At 37.6% G+C, this 21,066-nt stretch overlaps 1 protein-coding gene across 1 annotated transcript; it reads left to right on the forward strand.

Moving 5' to 3' along the window:
* Positions 1–910: 910 nt before the first annotated feature.
* On the forward strand, positions 911–15,983 carry LOC108983382 (auxilin-related protein 2-like). The gene is made up of 8 exons (XM_018954984.2): positions 911–1,754; positions 2,883–4,569; positions 4,648–4,783; positions 4,897–4,994; positions 5,203–5,268; positions 12,179–12,268; positions 14,814–14,990; positions 15,496–15,983. The coding sequence occupies exons 1-8, from the start codon at positions 1,147–1,149 to the stop codon at positions 15,532–15,534; spliced, it is 2,901 nt and encodes a 966-aa protein (XP_018810529.1). The 5' UTR covers positions 911–1,146; the 3' UTR covers positions 15,535–15,983.
* Positions 15,984–21,066: the final 5,083 nt, after the last annotated feature.

Genomic DNA, 21,066 nt, shown 5'->3' on the forward strand with positions numbered 1-21,066 from the left:
ATGTACTGTCTACCCTCTATCATAGGCAATAAGATGATGGATGAGTGAGTTGTAGCTAATGAGATTGGTTTCAGATCTCATTCAGTGCACTATTTGATTATCAAACAAAGGGGAAAAAATTATTACTCTTTTTAGCGCACTCATGATAATGGGGACCATGTGATTGCAATTGTAAATTTCACATGAGGGTATAAGAAGGAAGAAAAAGAAACAAAAAGAAACTCATTAAAAATATGTACCATGCAAATAAGCAATCCCAATGAATGATTTTTTATAAAGAAGAATGTTATGTATCTGTTATTATTTATTCTTATACGTCACATTTATAATTTTTTTATAGGATGTGGAGTGGTAAATAGTGATTGACGAGAAAAAAATTTTATTTTACAAAAACAAAAAGAAAAAGAGATAGGAAGGGAGGGAGAAATAAAGTGCATTATCTAGTGTTAAGAACAAGAAGGATGAAGGCAGCAAATAAAAATAATTTTGAAGGACTCTAAGGTGTGTTCGGATAGTTATTGATATTAAAGTTAAAAATTGAATAAAATATTATTTTTTAATATTAATATTATTTTAAAATTTGATAAAATTGAATTATTTATTATATTTTATATAAAAATTTAAAAAAATTATAATAATTAAATAAAATAAGATGAAATATTTTTTAGGCCATAAGATTTATATAAAGAAATTATATGAAATGGTGAATTGGCGGTGAAACTTTTTGGTTGTCGGTAAATGAGAAAAAGGAGTTGGTCTGATTTCATTGTCACAAAAAATAAGCTGAAGAACCCAAGATTAGACACGTCATGACCCTTGACCCTCCCACGATCGAGCACAGTGGATTGCACATTTCCATTACCGCGAATGGCCGAAAGAAGAAACTTCCAAACAAACAATCTAGAGAGAGAGAGAGAGAGTGAAAGAAATTAAAGAGATGACTATTTCAAAAATCGGAAGGAGTTGGAGAGCTTGAGACTTGAGAGAGAGAGAGAGAGAGAGAGAGTCTCCACCATCTTCCTTCCTCCCCTGTTCTCCTCCAAACCTCCATTCCTCTCCCCACCATATCAGATCCTTAATTTCCCCTCCAATATTCATCCTCTGATCTTGTTTCCCTTCTCCTCCGGCGGCTTTTCCCCTCCCGATATGAACGACTTCGAGAACCTCTTAACCACAGATTTGGGCTTCAAGCCCCAGGGCAAAGCCGCCCCGATGTCCGCCTCCAAATCCTCCTCCTCTTCCTCTAATCTTAGATCGGCGCGCACTCGTCCATCCTCCAATTCTTTCGACGATCGCGATTCCCTGTTTACCTCCACCGGCCCACAACATAGATCCCATGACTTTGGCTCCGAATTCGGCGATCTCTTCGGTTCCGCGCGGTTCTCCACCAAATCTGAGAGCACGGCAACCACGGCGTCTTTCAATTTCGATGCCTTACGCGATTCCGGTGCCCCCAATGTTTCGGCTCCTCCGGTTTACGATAAGCCGGTGTACGACGACGACATTTTCGACGGCGTGCCGGGGCTGAAGAGCTCTTCGTCGAGGGCGAAGCATGAAGACGTTTTTGCGTCGGTTTCGGCGTCATCGGCCAAGGGCAGTGATGCGCTTGATGATCTTCTGGCGGGATTTGGGAAGTCGGAGCGTGAGTCAAAGGGTTCGGGCGTAAGGGGATCGGAGAGAGAGGTGAAGGGTGTGCCGGCAGGTTTCGATGATTTGATACCCGGGTTTGGTGGTACAAGTGCCCCTAGTGAAAGGTAAGGTTTGTCATTAGTGGCCGAGTTTGTTGCCTAATTAAGTTTGACGAGCTTGAATTTTTTAGCTGGATTCACAACCATTTAGCCTTTTCTGGTGGAGTGAAATTAGATTAAGTAACATGATTTGGATATTTATGCGGGTCAATGTTGGATTTAAATTTGTGCGTGGGAAAACTTTGAAAACACATATTTAAGCAGTAAGACTAAGAGATGACATAGTGGCTTTGTGCTATTGAAATTGAATTAAATAAAGAGGAACTAACGAACCGGGAATCATGAAGTGACTATATGATCTAAGGGAAACGATCTGGGAGTGTGCTCATAAGAATAAGTTCATCGACTAAAGTGTCCAGCCGCTGTGCTTGTTTCCTATTGGTAAGCTGAAGAAGGATTGTGTCTCTCCGTCTATATCATTAAGTCTAGATGTCACAACAATTGAGTTTATAAAGGATGTCAAGATATGAATGCGTTTATGTGCAAAACAAGGTTGTGCAGTCGGTTTGTTTGTGCCATTTTGTGGCTAGTGGTTGGTTGTGTGTTTATTCCACGCTGACCATGAATTTGTGAAAATGACTTTTGGTTATAAGGAACTTAAAGGCCTTGCAAAGGACGTGTCAGGATAGAACTATTAGGTACAATATACATGCCTGTATAGTGACCTTAGATGTGAATGAGTTTGTTCTTTGGCACAAAAGAGTCACTGAAGAGCCTCTAAAAGTCTTTTATGTGTCTTGTACATGTCATTACATGGTAATCTGTTATGACTTGACTTTGTTTTTCATTAGTTATGATATGAGTTTAGACATGGACTGACCTTTACTTTGGCATTAACATGCCAGTATGTGCCCTATTTCTGTAGTCCCAAAAATATTATAAATGTTAAAAAGCAAAGATTATCTAGAATGGAACAAATGCAGTTACATTCATCGGTATTTTTCCCAGGAGCCATTATTATGTATTTATACAAACAAAAAAATAAAAATTTATTGAATTACCGGTATTATGTGATAATTTTTACTCCATAGGTTTGTTTAGTAACTGTTGCTTTGTGGGACTGTGCCAACATTCCTCTATATTTTTGTCCCATGTGTCGGTTGGTATATGTATCAACAGCATGTTTTTTTACAGGCCAACTTCACAGGCCAGTCGGTCCTCAGAACCATCTGTGAGTGCAGCTAGATCTTCCTCCAATGTGATGGAAGACCCCTTTTATGTATCAGAATCAACTTCCCATCCTGCTGTTTCATCTCCCGAGCATATGGCCAATCCATTGGAAGAATTCAGTAGGTTTAGCAATTCACAAAGCATGAAAAGTGAGGGTTTATCTGCTGCTAATGGGGGAGTATTTGATGATATGGATCCCTTTAATGGCCTTGGGAAAGCTGTACCAGCATTTTCATCGGAGAGGAAGAGTAGGGTCAAGGACAAGAGCCCTGTAAGGACAGATATGAGCACAAGTTGGAATAGAACTTCCACCAGTAAAGACCCAATTGTGAAAACTTCCGCTAGGAGTTCTGAAACCCACTCACAGAAGAAGCTGCCTGTTGAAAGTGATCAGGAGTCTCATCAGAACTTGTTTGAGATGCCAACATTTTCAATGGATTCTCATAACCCTTTTGGTCAAACAGCTTCTCCCCCTTCCTATGGAAATTCTAGTTCTAACGAAGCAAATACTCAAGTGGATATGTCTCCTAGATCTGAAGAGAAATTGGAATCATCTGAGGATGTATGGTTGACCGTATCAGAGGTTCGTCTCTTCACACAACCAACAAGTGCTCCACCACCTTCAAGACCCCCTCCTCCAAGACCAGTTCAAGTTACAAATTCAAAGGGACGATCAGGTTCCCCTGCTTACACAAATTCAAGAAAGAAGATGAACGAGTATAATTCTTTCCCAAATTCTGCTCATTACTATCAAAGTCCTAAGTCAGCTCCTACTGCAGCAAGAGAATCAGTTGCATCTCCATTCAATGACCTTGAAGACTTTCCGATGGATAGGAGTCAAGATAATGTTGACGAACATGCAAATGGTCTTTCTGAAGAATTGGGGATGAACTCTGCTGCTGCTGCTGCTGCCATGAAAGAGGCTATGGATAGAGCTGAGGCTAAATTCAGGCATGCAAGGGAAGTTAGGGGGAGAGAGAGTACAAAATCTGCTAGAAGTAGAGATGCTGTGCAGCTGGAAAAAGACGAGAGAACTATGCAAGATGAGAGAGCACTAAGAGAAAAACAAGAAAGGTTAGACCGTGAACGGTTGCAGTGGGAAAGGGAAGAGGAAGAGAAGGAACAAAAAAGACTTGAAAAAGAGAGGGAAAGGGAGGAGAAGGAGAAAGAACAAAGGAGACTTGAGAAGGAAAGGGAGAGAGCAAGGGAGATTGAGAGGGAAAGGGAAAAGGCCAGACAAGCTGTGGAAAGGGCCACTAGGGAAGCACGTGAAAGAGCAGCTGCTGAAGCTCGTCTAAGAGCTGAAAAAACTGCTGTGGAGAAGGCAAATGCTGAAGCTCGAGAACGTGCTGAAAGGGCTGCTGTCCAGAGAGCCCAAGCTGAAGCTCGTGAAAGGGCAGCAGCAGGGGCGAAGGAAAGAGCTGAAAAGGCTGCAGCAGAAGCCAGGGACAGAGCTTCTGTAGCAAGGGCTGAGGCCGAAGCACGACTAAGAGCAGAACGAGCTGCTGTGGAAAGGGCTGCTGCAGAGGCTCGAGAAAGGGCTGCAGCTGCTGCAAGGATGAACCAACAAAAGAATGAAAATGATCTTGATTCCTTCTTTGGCATGGGTTCTCGAGCTAGCGGTGCACCAAGGCCTAGGGCTAACTCTTCGGTGAGGACCCAAGGTTGAAACCTAAAATTACTCAGTTTTGCAATTTTAAGTTGTTAATTCCATGATTTTATGTTTCAGGACTCAGTTTTCGATAGTCAATCTCAGAACAGGCAAGAGCCTGAAGTGACAAGGAAATCTGCTGCAACTTCCTCAAATATCAGGAAAGTGAATCCGACAACAAATTTTGTTGATGACCTTTCTTCAATTTTCGGAGGTAGGTTGTATGCACATTTAGTACTAAAATGGGAATATTTGTGGTTCTCTCTCTCTTATTTGGACGGGATGATTGTATTATCATAATTATATATATAAACTTTTTGTCGAAAGCTGCTCCATCATCTGGAGAGTTCCAGGAAGTTGAAGGGGAAAGTGAAGACAGACGAAGAGCTAGGTTGGAACGCCACCAGAGGACCCAGGAGCGTGCGGTATGTGGTCTATCCCGAAACTAATCTATTTGCTTTGCCTAATTATGAGGACCTAATTTTTTTTTTACTTATATATATATATATATATATATATAAACTAATCTATTTGCTTTGAATTTTTGAAGAGTGAGGTTAATCTACATATTCCTTTATGGTGAGTTTATCATTAGTTCAGTTTCTTTGAATTTTTGTTGACTTTTCATGTTAGGCAAAAGCATTGGCTGAGAAGAATCAGAGAGACCTTCAAACTCAGAGGGATCAAGCCGAGAGACATGTAAGTTTTTGTCGTTTCGTTAAAATGTTCTAATTTATCATCTGTTTATACTTGCCTCTTTTCCCAATGACTGAGTGGGTTGGACATCAACCAAGGTTGTGACTAAGTTTTTTTATAGGTTTGTGACTAAGTTTTATTTAGGTCATGTTGGCATTATTATTTTTTGATCGATAAACAAATTTTATTAAGCGAATAGGCATAAGTCCAAGTATACGGGACATATACAAGAGCATCGCCTGAGTGTGCTAGTTCAGTTATGGAACTCTTTGCATTGAAATCAATTACAACCGATCAATGAAGTAAAGTATTGAAAAACAATTTCTTAAGTTCTTCCATTGATCACTCTCGATCTTCAAAGCTTTTGTCGTTTCTTTCTCTCCAAATGCACTACCATAAACAAATTGGAACCATCTTCCATATTACTGCGATATGAGAGTTACCCCGAAAGCCTCTCCAAGAAGCTAGGAGATCGATCACCCGTCTCGGCATCACCCAAGTTAGTCCTGCCCAAGTGAAGAAATCATTCCATAGGGCCGTGAAATGAAGTAAAACCAACTCCCCATTCTTTTTACACACGAAACACCACTCCATGACAATGTTATGGCGTTTCCTCTAATTATCATGTGTGAATATCTTTCCCAAAGAGGTTGTCCATACAAAAAGAGTGCCTTTAAGGGTGCATTTGTCTTCCAAATCTCTTCCAGGGGAAAGGGTTTGTTGTATGTGAATTCATAACTTGATAGAAGGAGCGGACGATGAACTTCCCTTTCTTGGAATGACGCCATAAGATCTTGTCCTCAACTTCCCCTCTCATGCAAGTTGAGTATATGAGATGATAAAGTTTCGATATTGTGTCGACTTCCCAATCATGTGCATTTCTAATGAATGTGACATTCCATTGAGGAGCACCATTTGATGTGACTAGCTGGTCAACAATCGAGGCTTCTTTCATTCTTGTTATGCCGTAAAGTTCTGGGTAAGTTTCCTTTAAGGCCCAGTCGCCACACCATACGTCGTGCCAAAATTTGATTTTGGATCCATCACCCACCTCAAAGCAGGTTTTTCCAAAGTACGTATCCCATCCTCTTCTTATGTGCTTCCAAAGCCCCACCCCCTGTGGCCCACTTGCCTCTTTTGAACACCAACCTCCCCATTCCTCACCATATTTTGAATATATGATATTTCTCCACAAGGTCCCCCTGTTCTTGATGATATCTCCACAATTATTTGCCCAATAAGGCCTTGTTAAAAGCTTGCAAATGCTTGATACCTAGGCCTCATTTTGGTATAGGGGAACATATTGAAGTTTCTTCATGCATTGAGCCACCTTGGTAGGTAGTGGGAATAATGATAGAAAATAATTCAGCAAGTTGGATAGGGTACTTTTAATCAAAGGGACCCTACCACCTTTGGAGAGGTACAACTTCTCCAATTCGCCAGTTTCCGCTCCATTTTCTCAATCACATCATCCCAAATTGATTTTGATTTGAATGGGGCACCCAAGGGGAGGCCGACATATTTCATTGGCAAATGAGATATCTTGCATCCCAGGATGGAAGTCATGCTTGCCATTATTATAGAATTGGAGGTTGGTCATGCCTTTTTACCAGTAATACATCTATTACCTATATAAAAGCTGAAGCAATGCCATCACAAAAGAATGAGCCACATCATCAACCATTTTCATAAATTTTATTATTTTATTATTCTTTTCTATCAGAAACCTTTTTGTTTCTCAACTTTTCCATCCTCTTCTTGGAAAAAACCTTTCCTCTCCTGTGATATAAACTGTTCGGTTTCTCAACCTTTCCTCTACTATTATTGAAAAAGAACATTTCCTCTCCTTTTCAGATAATTGAAAAAACCTTTCAGTTTCCAACTCAGGTGCTTGACTAAACAGTTCTAGCAATTTAATTATTCCAGCCTGCGCATCATGCGGTTTACGACTAGTACTAAGTACAACTGTGTTCTAATCCCTCTTCCCCATTCAAAAAGAAAAAGGTCATCCTCATGTATATGAATGCATGTATTGTTTTTTTTTTTTTTTTTGAGTGATTTTTATTTTATAAAGCAAGAACTGAACCAAATAATTCTTCCTAGGTCCGTTAGGCTGGGATGGCAAACTAACCTGTTTTCATTTACACGCCCTAGATTGTAGGCATGAAGAATACTCATTTATAGTCACTCTACCCATCTATATCAGTTCTACACTCTTGACTTATTAAATTAGTCTTACATATTAACTTGCTGATCAAAAAACATTTGTATAAGTTGAGTATGTGATTATTAGAAAAAGAGAGAGAACATTGTTCTCCTAGTCCTAAGCTTTCTTGGGAACCAAACAGAAAAATAAAGGAGAGAGTAAAGTCTAGGCTGTGAGAGTGAGATGGAAACTTTTGAAAATTTAACTTTTCTTTCTTTCAAGAAGTGTCGACCATTTTATTTCTTGAAAATCTAAAGCTACAGGACACATCAGCATGAATCTATACTTTGTTTGGTACTTGAAGGAATTTTAGGGGAAATCAATTAAGATCGTTAAAAGTGCATCTTGAGTTGGGTTTTCAAACTATTTGATCCTGCATCCACCATGGACCTCAATTCAGCATTATTTTTTCATAGGTAAAATAAAAGTTTATTAAAATGAGAGAGGTATAGCCCAAGTACATAGGAGGTATACTGTGAGAACACCTAGTTACAAGTTAAGACTAGAAATGGATAAGAAAATCATGAAAACAAGCCCCATTGAAATCAATGACAGTAGCCCATGAAAATGGAGTGTTGAAGAAGAACCTCTTTAGCTCATCCAAGGAACTTTCCTTGATCTTTAAAGCACCAACTGTTTCTCTCCATTGAAAAGCACCCCATAAGATATAGAGGGATCATTTTCCACACAACGGCAATTAGGGGGGTTATTTTGAAGACCTCTCCAACATGCCAAAAGATCCAACACCCTTTTGGGCGTTACTCATGCCAATCCGTTCCTAATAAAGATGTCATCCCACAAGATTCTGGCCACCTCACAATGTAATAATAAATGATTCACAGTTTCACCATTTTTCTTAAACACAAAACACTAGTCACTAACAAAAAACCCACGTATCCTCGGATTATCAATTCTAAGGTTTTTATAAAGGGTAGCAGTCCAGCCAAAGAAACTACCACTGGGGGCACCTTATATTTCTAAATGCACTTCCAAGGAAAAGGGTTGTGGTTCTGATTCGTCTGAACCTTGTACAAGGACCGAACCATGAGTCTCCAACTCCCAGCATGAATCCAGATCAGCCTATTTGCCTCAACATTACCCATGTTCATTTTTTTTATAGGTAATCAGAAGTTTTATTCATAATAGAAGGCGAAGTCCAAGTACACAAGAACATTACCCATGTTCATAGTGTTCAAAAAGCTGAAAATTTCAGAAATGGCACGTAGTTCCCAATCCTGACGCAGTCTAAGAAAACAAACATTCCACTGAAATGAGCCACTAGAGCTGCTGCCACCAAAGCCTCTTCATCGTGTGCAATCCGATAGGGTGTATGGAATGCGATCTTGAGGGCCCCATCTCCACACCAAGTATCATGACAAAAACATACTCTATAGCCTTTCCCGACCTCTGCAATATTTAGAAAAACCCTCCCATCTATATCTAATGTTTCCACAGCCCAACCCCATGCACACCCCTAATGTCATTAGAACATCATCCCCCCTATTGCTCTGATACTTGGAGTCTACGGCAACTCTCCACAAAGCAAATGCTCGTGTTTGGGATCTCTCTTACTCCATAAAAAATGACCCTCTCCTACTTTTTGAAAATCTCATGAAGCATAGCTTACACTTGTGCTTCTCCATTGTGAAAATAAGAAAATAGTGAAAGCCTAGAAGGTAATACAAATAGAGTTATGTACTCAATTGTCCCTCATAAAAGCTTCCGAGTTCATTCTTTTTCTTTTTGTGTGTAAGAGTCTCAGAGAGATGGTGTGAAAACTAAAACCCGGGCTATGGTAAGAAGTTTATCATATAAATTAAATAATATCTTTCTTTTCTTCCCTTTTACCAAACCAGAAAAATAATTTCTTTTTTTATAAGTCAAAATTTATTAATATCAATAGGTGTAACCAAGTACACTGGGTGTATACAAGAGAGAACACCTAGTTCATAATAGAGAGCCCCTAATGAACAATAAGTCCATCCAATATACACCAAGCCCGATTGGGGCAAAATGCGCCTCACCACAGCAAAGCAAATAACTATGACTATCCAACCCCTTGTTTCCACAAAAACTAAGACTCCACCCGAAACTCCCGTAGAAGCTAAATAGGACCATTCTACATACTGCACCCTACATACTACACCCGAAACTAATACTCCACCCCTTCCTACGAGGATGGAAGAAGGCTTCATAACACAATTGGTCCTGCCCTCCCTCTAGTCCTCCCTTGACTTGAACTACCTCCCTTAGCGTCTTAGTTGATTGTCCAAGTAAGATGCTTTAACTCCCTACTCTCTTAAATCTTGATTTCGTTTCAAATAAGTGACTCGCCTCAATAGCAGTGAGTAGTGCTGTATTGGTCGTCTAATCCTCCACATGTAATCCCCACACATTGCTGTATTTCGTAACTTTTTGCAAAACCCAATCCTATGATGAACCAGCTAACGGAGGAAGAGATAACCGGACATCATCTTCCCCAGACTCAGCTCCCAACTGTATATCAGGCCCTAAACATTTATCCTTGCAAGACACCAACAAGAAGCCCAAAATTTCCTCCGCAACATCCCCTGCATTCAAATTGCCGTACCTCCTCAGCATTACCCATGTTGCTGTCACAAGATTCCTGAAGAGATACTGACAAATTGGTTCTCTCCGTTATGAGTGGTGAGGCCATGGTCACCATTGGAGGTTCTGGGTTGGCGGCAAACCCATAAAGTTCCTTCACCTCTAGGTGTCGTTGTTTCGTTGGCGAGAACTAGAGATGCGCCACCTCCCGACAATCCTTTTTGTGCCACTTCGGTAGACACTACATCTCCCTCAGGCCTCGGCATTACACCATTTTCCTTTAGCTCTGGTGTGGGTGTCATTGTTTCTTCGAGGAGAATGCTGACCAGGGGTGTAACACTGACCATTACCCTTTTCTGTGTCACCCGTGGTGAAGGGCATTCCATTTTAGCTGTCTCTACACCGATATGCGACGTAGAACCCACTTCAAATGATCTGGTTTTCCTTTTGACCCGCCACAATCTTTTGGATCTGGTTATAGGGACTAGGCCGAACCCAATTTTCTGTTTTCCTTTATTTGATTTTAACGAATTCAGGCCTATCTTGAACTCCCTCTTATTGGGCCTTACAACTCTGTTACCTCCAGCTGAAAGCAAGTCTATTTTCGTAGATAAAAAAAGCAATTGTTGCCTCCAACTCGACAAGCTGGTTTTTCATGCCCTTTTATGTAATGTGCATCTCACTTTCAGTCATATTGCCATAGTCGAACTCCTTCTGGTGGTTCTAATCTTGTGTGGTCTGCATAGTCTCCAAGCCACTTTCACAGTTCCCCGTCTTGCCCCTGGAATCAAATTGAGTAACCGAAGCGTGACCCGTCTTCAGAGCTGTCGCATACGATCGCCTCACCACCACATTGTGTTTGGGTTTGTTTGTTTCAACTCCAAATTAATGTTTTGATGATTGAATGTCTTCTCCTGGCTTTCCCTCCGTGACCCATCATAAGGATTGGAGAAAAACAGAGCGGCGACTCTGCGTAACTTGACAGAAAATTTCTCCAACCCAGCCCTTCATACCCTTTTGGAATGACTAGATCACTCCGCCTCCCTCCTCCACCATATTCGGTAACAGTTAGATATCTACCATGTACGTTGGAGCCTCGTTGAGCCATGAAGGCTCTGTTTCCTTTGAGCAAGTGTTTTGTGAATTCCAAGTTTCTCTCTGCCTGTAACATTGCTTCCACCATAGCCACCAGCCACCCTATACCACTACGACCCATAGCTATAGACCTCCAAACCCTGCTGCTCTTCTCCATAATTTTTATTGAGGACCTCCATGTTTATGGTGAAAGGTCAAAAGCCTTTAATTCCACCCAAAAGCGCACAAACTGACCCATCTCAATCAGACCTTTGATTTCAAATGCAAAGGCTCCCTAAGCTCCATTCCTCTTCGTTGCTGCAAAAGAGAGCTTCAACGAGGAGAGAGATAGAGCACTGCAGATCTGAACTCCCAGCGATGCAGGAAGCTTTTTCAGCGCATATCTGTGTATCACTATGTTCTCTGTCTGAGTGTGGAGAGCTTTGACAACGAGAGAGATAGTTGCGGGTCTAAACTCCTAGTGAGACAGTAAGTTTCGTCGGTGCAGATCTGTGATTTACCAACGTTCTCTCCACGAAAGGCCCGGCGAGAGATAGATCCTGTCACTGGGGAAGATCTTGACGCTGGGAGTACTCCCAAAAGAGTCGCCGGATGCCATCGTCTCTTTCTGTGGCAACGACACGGCCAGGAGCCGTCAACTGTATGTGACACCACGCACTTAGGGCTCACTTCCTGGAAAATAATAAAAACTGACTACACTCTTTTTATATAAAATGTCAATGGCCGGGTGCCCACACTGAATAAATTGGTCGGGGTGTTAGTATTAGTCTATCAATTAAATGGGTAAATGGATATTCATGTACCCAACCAATTTATGACCCATCTATCCCAGCTAATTGTTTTCAATTGATGGCATATTTATCTAATTTTGAAAAAATTGTTATACTGTATTTTGTTATCTTCATTCAATGTGTTTCATATACTTCATATTTTCGTTCATATTACTTCATTCCTTTGTGTCTAAGATGCTATGATACGCTGAAACTCACATGAAATTACTGCAGTAAATATTCATTGTGTAATCCCGTTATGCACTGATTTCAGAGGATTGCTGAAACCCTGGATGTTGAGATCAAGCGTTGGGCTGCAGGGAAAGAGGGCAATTTGCGTGCTTTGCTCTCGACTTTGCAATATGTATGTTTTTGTGTTCTACAGTTCACTTATTATTATGCGTTTCTCATATAACATCATTTGATGCCTACAAGTCTTTTAGCTTGTAGCCTCTTTGTACATTATACGTGTGCATATGCTTGAGTTTGTAAAATATACATGCCACACTGCTTTACCTTTTTAAAATCTCTGTGCTCAGTTCTTTCTTTAAAAATGTTGGTCTGCATTCCTTTAAATGTTTTTTATTTGTCAGTTGTTTTAACATATTGGTGCCACCTTTGTGCTTTAATTAAACTTAGGCTGCGTTTGATTCTCAAGCTCAGCTGAGTTTAGCTGAGTTCAGTTTAATTTTAGCTGAGTCTAACATCCAAATACTCAACTCTCAAATTACTAAACTCATCTCAACTCAAAATTTTCTTACACGTGGGACTCACAATCTTTTCCAACTTAAAACATCTTGATATGTGGGATCCACAATCTTTTTCAATTTCCCATAAAAAGTACTAGACTCATCTTAACATCCAAACACACTTTAAACTTAGTTTAGATGGGCCCCACATAACTCCCTTCACTAATCAACTCACTACTATTTATAAAGAATTTAGCTCAGCTCAGCTGAACATCCAAACGCAGCCTTAACGGGCTAAATCTTCATGAATTTGTTGCATCTTTATCTTCTTCTAGATAGACATCTCTCTTGTATACTTCTTGTGTACTTGGCACTTTTTAATAAAGAATTATTACTTTATAAGAAATTAAAATAGGCTTATAAAAAGAACTCTCTTTGCTAAGTTGTAGCCAATGAGGTGTTCAAACAGCACACCCTTCTTTATAGGAACAGGATAGAGGGTGAGGTCTTGGGTTCAATAACCATTAACCACTAGGTTTAGGACCATTTAAATGGCCATATTTAATCATGGCCAACTTGCTGCTACTTATATTATTTTAGGTGTTTTGATACAACCAGAATTTGTGATCTACTTAGACGACTTATGTTGAGTTTAGGGGTTTGATTGTTGAATGCTCTCTCCCCTGTATATGCTGTTTAAGATGGCTTGGAGAAATAAAATAATTGAATTTGAAGCTTATTTGTCCTAGATTACTTGTAGTGACCTGCCGATGGCATTCATCGAAACTTGGGGGATCAATGAGCTGATATTGAAAAAAATTTCTTAGGATGATTCAGGTTTGAGGGGTGGGATGAGACAAAATTCTCATCTCATCTCATCATTACACCTTTTTCAAATCCCCATACAAAATATAATAAACAATTCAACTTTTTCAAATCTCAATTCACCTTTTTCAAATCCCAAAACAATAATAATATTAAAACACAATATTTTAAACTCTCAAATAAAACACAAAATTCTCATCTCACCCCCCAAACCTTATGTATGGTCATGTTTCTCTTTCCTTTGGCAGTTCTGATTTTTTTTTTTTTTTAAACTAAGAATGTCGGTTTCATCAACAACGCAAAAGAGCTGCAACCTTAGTACTTAGGAAGTATGCTAGAGAGAACACCTGATTAGGGAGAAGGAAAAATAAGAATTCATAAAATCTAGGAAAGTAAACAGCAGGGACTATTATCAGTAGTCATCCAAATGCAGATGGTTAGCATGGTGACTTGTAGTTCTAATACCAGCCTCTCTTAATTTCAAAATTATCGGAATTACACTCCTTCCAGATGCACTACAATCCACATTAAGCATAAGCGAGCCATCCACCGAATCTCTGAGTTGCTTTGGCTTCCAAACTTCCTTCTCCAACATGGCAACAACTCCATCTTTGATACATGATATTCTTCTTCTCCTCTTCTTCATTACCTTCTTTCTTCCCTTCATTATTTTCTTCTTTCATGCAGTGCATGCCGTGAAAAGTATGATAAGAAGGAAGTTTTTTTTTAAATTAAGAAAGAAGTCGAGGGCTACATGATACTTAGCTTTTAGCTGAACGCCTTCAATACATCATTGATCATTACTTCCAATATTATATTTGTGGACGTTACCATTATTTTCAGTTGGGTCATATCCAGAGCAACTTAGATATTGGAGTATTTTTTTTTTCTTAGAAGTTCTTTAGGTTTAAAAAATCTGTTTAGGAAAGCACGAGTTGGTATTGGTTGTGGTGGTTCAAGATATATGGGAGATTGCTCATACATAATGTTGTAAGGTCAGATTGCTTCAAGCAATTTTTGTGGTTTACCTCAAGTTATTTTGGTTTAGAATTTTGAGGGTAAGAGCAAGAGGATGGAGAGAAGATTGTCAGGCTAAACCAGAACCTACACTCACGGGGTAGTTATTGTTGTCTCTTAAGTTTTTGCTATTCTGATGGATGGGTTTTAGGAGGTAAGTTATAATTCTATAGTGTCATAATTACTAATTGCTCTAACCTTGTTACTGATTTGATAAACTGGATTTCTTTCAGTGAGTTTGAGTTTTATATTTCCTACATGTTGTAAGTTAGTATAGCTTATATAATAAGAAAAAAGGTTACTATTGCTTGTCCTATTGTTTCGTGATTGTTGACCTTGTATTTATATTGACTGGATTCTCGTCTCTGTATTGATCAGGTGCTCTGGCCAGAATGTGGTTGGCAGCCCGTTTCTTTGACTGATATGATCACAGCGCCTGCAGTTAAAAAGGTCTATAGGAAGGCAACGTTGTCCATCCACCCTGATAAGGTGCAACAAAAGGGCGCCACGCTTCAACAAAAATATGTTGCGGAGAAAGTGTTCGATCTCCTTAAGGTACTTAATATGGAATCGATCTAGATGGTTTTAATGCCCATTTTCTAATGAGTCTTCCTGGGTATACAAAGGGAAGAAAACCACAGGGACTGACCATGGTCCTAACAGTTATATAAAGATTTGGGAATCCTTGGCTTTTCAGTGTTTGTGTACATATCTTTTGCTAGTAAACTGGTCAAACATTGAGTTCATTATGTGCATTATGACTGGAAGAAACTAAACAACCACAGGGTATTGGAGCTGCTGCTTACGTAGCAATGATGCATATGTCATTTCCATGAATGTTTTGCTTTCAGTCACCATCATTAATGGAACTTCCATTATGTAATTCGCATAGATATTCAACTTGTGTTCTTAAGTCAACTCCAAACTCCGAAGGCACATTTGCTGAGTGGAAGCAATTCAATTTTGGTTCCATTGATTATTGTTGGATAAGTTAATAGTACCCTTTGTTTCATTTTGTTGGGCTTGGATTTCACGAAACAATTTGATAATATTGTCACAGGAAGCTTGGAATAAGTTCAATTCAGAGGAGCTTTTTTAAGTTTTTGTGTGGGATTTTCACTTGACATTAACTCAGTGGGTGACTGCATTTGCTGGGAAGGGAGGCTGACATCTATTCTGGGACTTCTCTCTCTAGAGTTACTGAATTTTGATCGTATCTACCGAGACTGAAGGAGGCTTGGCTTGGTTTGGTTAGCAACTGAGATGCCTGCATGGTTTTTATACTGTGCCATACTTGATGTTCCTCCGGGTGTTATGGGTTCTCCAGGTTGTGTTTGAAGTTCAGAATTGGCCAAGTTGATGTACAATACCAATATCTGCCAATCTCATTCTGTCAAAAGGCCATTCTATATATATTTTTTTGTTAGTTATTATTATTATTATTATGATTATGATTTTTTTTAACCTCTGTGATATAGTACGATTCATTGATATTAAACATGAAGAACAAGCCAGTGTGCTATCGAGTTGAGAATTTGATCATGATAATGATCTTGTGTGTATTGCTTTTGTGAATGCTGCCTTGTTTGAAATTTTCTTTTTGTGTTTTTGTAATACATCACTAAATTAATTTAGCTTAATTTGACAAGAAAAGAGAAATACACAGGTAAAATCTAAAAGGAATATTTAATAATTTTTTCAGGTTTCTTCGCTCCTGTGTAATATTATATATAATTGTTGAAATTATCTAAGTACATGGGAATATCTACCAATTCATTCAACAAATTGTTTAGTCGTCAAGCATGCAATTAATTAGATAATCAATCAAATACGTAAAATAAACGAAATGCGTAATACAAAGATTGGTATCAAAGGGAAATCTTTCAAAGAACTCTTTAAAGATAAAATTTTACGAGGCAACCAAACTTAGAAAAATTAATTTTATTATTTGAAAATCAATTATAAGTAAAGCTTAATTACAAAATTTTTGTCAATTGATACTCTTATTTGACCAGATAAATGAGATCTTCAAACATTGACTTTTCTCTTGGAACTCTAATGGCTGAAATTCGACCAATCAATTCTCCAACATGGAGTATGCACTAAAAAAAGAGAGATAAAATACTAGAAAATTCTTACTCAGGTATCACTCTCTAAGAGAAATAATATAAAAATTTTCTAAGGAATTTTCTCACTAAAATATGTACTGGAAAGTGCTTTAGAAAATATGCAAATTTGAATCTCTAAAAATCTTAACCAGTAGAATCCCTTAAATAAACTATCTGGAAAGAACTCCAGTTTCAGTAGGATTCTGCTGACAGATAGAATTTGTTGCGAAGACGTCTCTTGACGGATTGCTGACATGTCACGATAACTCTTCTCTTCAGTAACTGATTTCTATTCAGCTTCTGTTCTGGATAACTTCTTGATAGTTCGAAATTCTTTCTGCTTGAGATATTCTTTTTGAATCTTCTATCTAGATCACTTGATATCTCCTATCTTTTCGAACATTCAATCTTGATCAAAAGTCTTTTGAACATTTATCTATTAATCTATTTATCTTTGAATTTAAATATTTATAGATAAAGATAAAGACAAATTACATTTATCCAATAATTCAAATATGTCATAGTTATCTAATCCTAGCCAACAAACTTTTATATTAAAAATCTCACCCTTTGGCGGATTAGTGACAAAATTAACTTGATGAATGTAATATAAACCTGAGACAAACACAACCAGTAGACCAAGATCTCGTGAAGAAAATCTTAATACAGTAATGAGAAGAAATGATATAAAACACTTTTTGAAATTAATCTCAATAAAATCAAAGGTTAGACGTAATCTAAACTTACTAAAATAGTGTTTTAGTCATAATCAATAACCATGTTGAGTATTTAGTTCTCCCCCTCAATATTCTGTTGCTCCCCCTCAATCTTCTACTGCTACTCCCCCTTCACAAAAGATCTTTTAATGCAAAGACTTTTTAACTCTCCCTCAACAGTATATTTAAATCTCCACATTTTTGTCACTAATCTGACAAGACTCATAAGATAATAAATATCTCTTTTGTGAGTCGAGATGAAGACACTAAAAAAAACCATGATGAACAACTCTCATACGTCTCAACTTTTCATGGATTAAATGCATCTGATGTATGAGCATGAATGCAAATAAAATTATGACAAAATGAATGAAGTAACTTGGTTGAGACATAAAAATAAACACTTGGTAGACATAATATAAAAACTGAAGTATATAAGACCAACACCAACTCATACCTTAATATATTTTATATTTTCATATTTATTTTATATAAACCAAAATAAATAAAAAACAATAAAAAGTTTTAACAAAATTTTTTATTTTTATATATATAAGCAATGAGGCAAGTAACATGCCTAGATGCATCTTAGTTCAAATATAGTGTTACTCACAAAAAAAAATTCAATAGAGTACACCATCTCATTTGTAACAATCACCATGAATGTTCATACTTCATAAGATCATCAATGTCAAAGTTCATGTGAGTGTGTGAGTGAGCAAACTTATATAGAAAATTAACAATTTATTTCTTTTTCTCTTCAATATATTTTCGATAAATTTATTCATGAGTTTTTTCTCTTGTAGATGCTCCTAAGAGATTGTCACTCACCTCAAAAGTTAAATTTTATGTTAGGACCTAGATATATGAGTATCTCCTTCAAACACTAGTTTTCACAATCTTTTTCATGTTCATTTTTGTTGCTCATATTTTTTCACAATGATTTGAGCCACGATTCTTTCTATAAGGACTTAAGGGATAGATCCGTGTACGGTATTTGTCTTTTTCCGCAATGATATAACACCGACTTTTTCTATATGGATCAACTATTTGTGTTTGGCAAGGAAATATCTCTTTATTATTGTACTAGGTTCAACTAGTATTAATCAATTCAAGACATGAACTCTCTCTATGGTGAGCATCTCGATAATAAATATGGAACTTAATTATAAAGTGCATACACATAAGTTTCTCACAGTGCTTTGTAAATAAATTTTGTCAAGATGACTCAAATGGTTAGTATGCACAAAATGGGCTACACAAAGTAGAGAGATGTATATGTTCAAAAATTTATTTTGTGAGAACACATGCTCAAAACTTTGACATATCAAGCATGCATTTTCCAAAAAATTAGAAACAAATTAGAAAAAAAAAATTTATATTATTTTTCTTATTTAAAAACTGAAAACAGAAACATAAATTAAAAACAGAAAAATAAAATACATGTCCTGGACTAATAAATGAAATGCAAGGAATGCAAGAACATGCAAGTAGTCATATCAATTAATGTCACACACACGTTCATCTAAAGACTTTAGGAAAACTCTCATACGAACTTTCCAATAAGCATATTTTTCCTCATCAAATTGTGACAGGACATATAATGATGACAACATGATCTACAGGGACACGGATCACATTGGATGAGTAAACCACGCTCTTATGCCAATTGAAATTACCCAAGTACCCTTGTAACGTAGCGGGTATATCTACCAATTCACTCAACAAATTGGTTAGTTGTCAAGCATGCAATTAATTTGATAAACAATTAAATACATAAAATAAACGAAGTGCGTAACACCAAGATTGGTATCGAAGGGAAACCCTTTAAAGAACTCTTTAAAGGTAAAATCCTAAGCGACAGCCAAACACAGAAAAATCAATTTTATTATTTGAAAATCAATTACAAGTAAAGGTTAATTACAAAACTTTTATCAATTAACACTCTTACTTGACCAGGCAAATTATCCATTTGTCTTCTACCACAGTAGCAGTCAGAATCTCTAACGATTTTCAAACATTGGCTTTTCTCTTAGAACTTCAGTGGCTGGAACTTGACCAATCAATTCTTCAACATGGAGTATGCACGCACTCAAAAAAGAGAGATAAAACACTCTCACACTCAAGTACCACTCTCTGAGAGAAACAATATGAAAATTCTTTAAGGAATTTTCTCGCTAAAATATGCACTAGAAAGTGTTCTAGAAAATATGCAAATCTGAATCTTTAAAAATCTTAACCAGTAGAATCTTTTAAATAAATTATCTGGAAAGAGTTCCAGTTTCAACAGGATTCTGCTGACGGATAGAATCTGTCCCAAAGACGTCTCCTAACGGATTGCTGACATGTCGCGATAATTCTTCTCTGCAGTAACTGATTTATGTTCAGCGTATGTTCTGGATAACTTCTTGATAGTTCAAAATTCTTTCTGCTTGATATATTCTTTTTGAAGCTTCTATCCAGATCACTTGATATCTCCTATCTTTTCAAATATTCAATCTTGATCAAAAGTCTTTTGAACCTTTATCTATTTAACCACTTATCTTAGAATTCAAGTATTCATAGATAAAGATAAAGACAAACTTTTATCTATTAATCTATTTATCTTTGAATTTAAATATTTATAGATAAAGATAAATTATATTCATCCAATAATTCAAGTAGATTCTAATCATCATCTAATCCTAACTAACAAACTTTTATATTAACAATTGTACTTATATATTAGCGGCCTCTTTAATTTGGATGGGGATCGATATGTGAATCTTTTTTGTTATAGAACTATAATTCCTACGTACAACGTATTTGCACGTACGACTCCAAAGTTGACAAGCTTCGGTAATTTTTATCATTATGTAACTGCAAATATCCGATTAGGAAATTATGAGATATTTACCAGTTATAAGATAGAGATCAATTAAATTCATAATCTTAAAGTTTGCCAAGTTATTGTGGAGTATATACAAATTAAGTTTGCATGCGCTAGTAGTACTGTATCTACATAAGTAGCTATATATCTATATGAATGATTTTTTTTGGCTGTTGAAACATATCGTTCAAATGACTCACTTGACGTGGTATCGTATCACTAGGGCTAAACAAAAACCGATGCAACCGGCTGCCACCGACGGGAACTGACTAGCTGTGTCAAGAACCGGCTGCCGTGTGGTGGAAAATTCAAGGAACCGACGTTTAGCAGTTTGGTCCCGATTTGAAGTTGGGCCGAATTGCTGAACTAACCGATAAAATAAAACTATATATTCTTTTTAATATACACTAATCAAAACAACGCCGTTCCACTTAAGTTTAAGTGGAACAACGTCGTTTTTCACCTATAAGTATACATAACATAATTGAAACGACGCCGCTTGGTTCTAAACCAAACGACGCCGTTTTATTTAACGCGTATGAAAAAAAAATATGTATGAAATGACGGCATTCCACTTAAATTGAACATCATTGTTTCGAGATGGGGTCGTCTTCTTCTCCAGTCATCTTCCCTCCCCCACGTTTTACACCTCTTCAACTCTCTCTCTCTCTCTCTCCTCTGCAACTCGCTCTTTCTGTGGGAACGAAGGTGTGCCTAGTCTTAAAGATATGTTGCAAGTTCTAGATGGGCAAAATACAAGTTGAAGGGCTTAAATGATGAAAATTCAGTTTTGACTCATTTGATAAGTTATCGAAAGGGCAACAACATGACTTAAAGGCTTTAGCTACTTGAAGCTGGCTTTCTAGATTCTCCATCCATTGACTTAATTTTGGCTTTCTTGGAAAGTTTTCAAATTGACTGTGGGTTCAAGGGATTCC

The sequence above is a fragment of the Juglans regia genome, chromosome 10 (assembly GCF_001411555.2).
Source record: "Juglans regia cultivar Chandler chromosome 10, Walnut 2.0, whole genome shotgun sequence".
NCBI classification, from domain to species: Eukaryota; Viridiplantae; Streptophyta; class Magnoliopsida; order Fagales; family Juglandaceae; genus Juglans; species Juglans regia.

Excerpts from the sequence above, each read along its gene's own strand:
- LOC108983382 (XM_018954984.2), top strand. The coding sequence starts at position 1,147 with ATGAACGACTTCGAGAACCTCTTAACCACAGATTTGGGCTTCAAGCCC. Across the intron at positions 4,570-4,647 it reads GGCCTAGGGCTAACTCTTCG|GACTCAGTTTTCGATAGTCA; the intron begins GTGAGGACCCAA and ends TTTATGTTTCAG. Across the intron at positions 14,991-15,495 it reads AAGTGTTCGATCTCCTTAAG|GAAGCTTGGAATAAGTTCAA; the intron begins GTACTTAATATG and ends ATATTGTCACAG.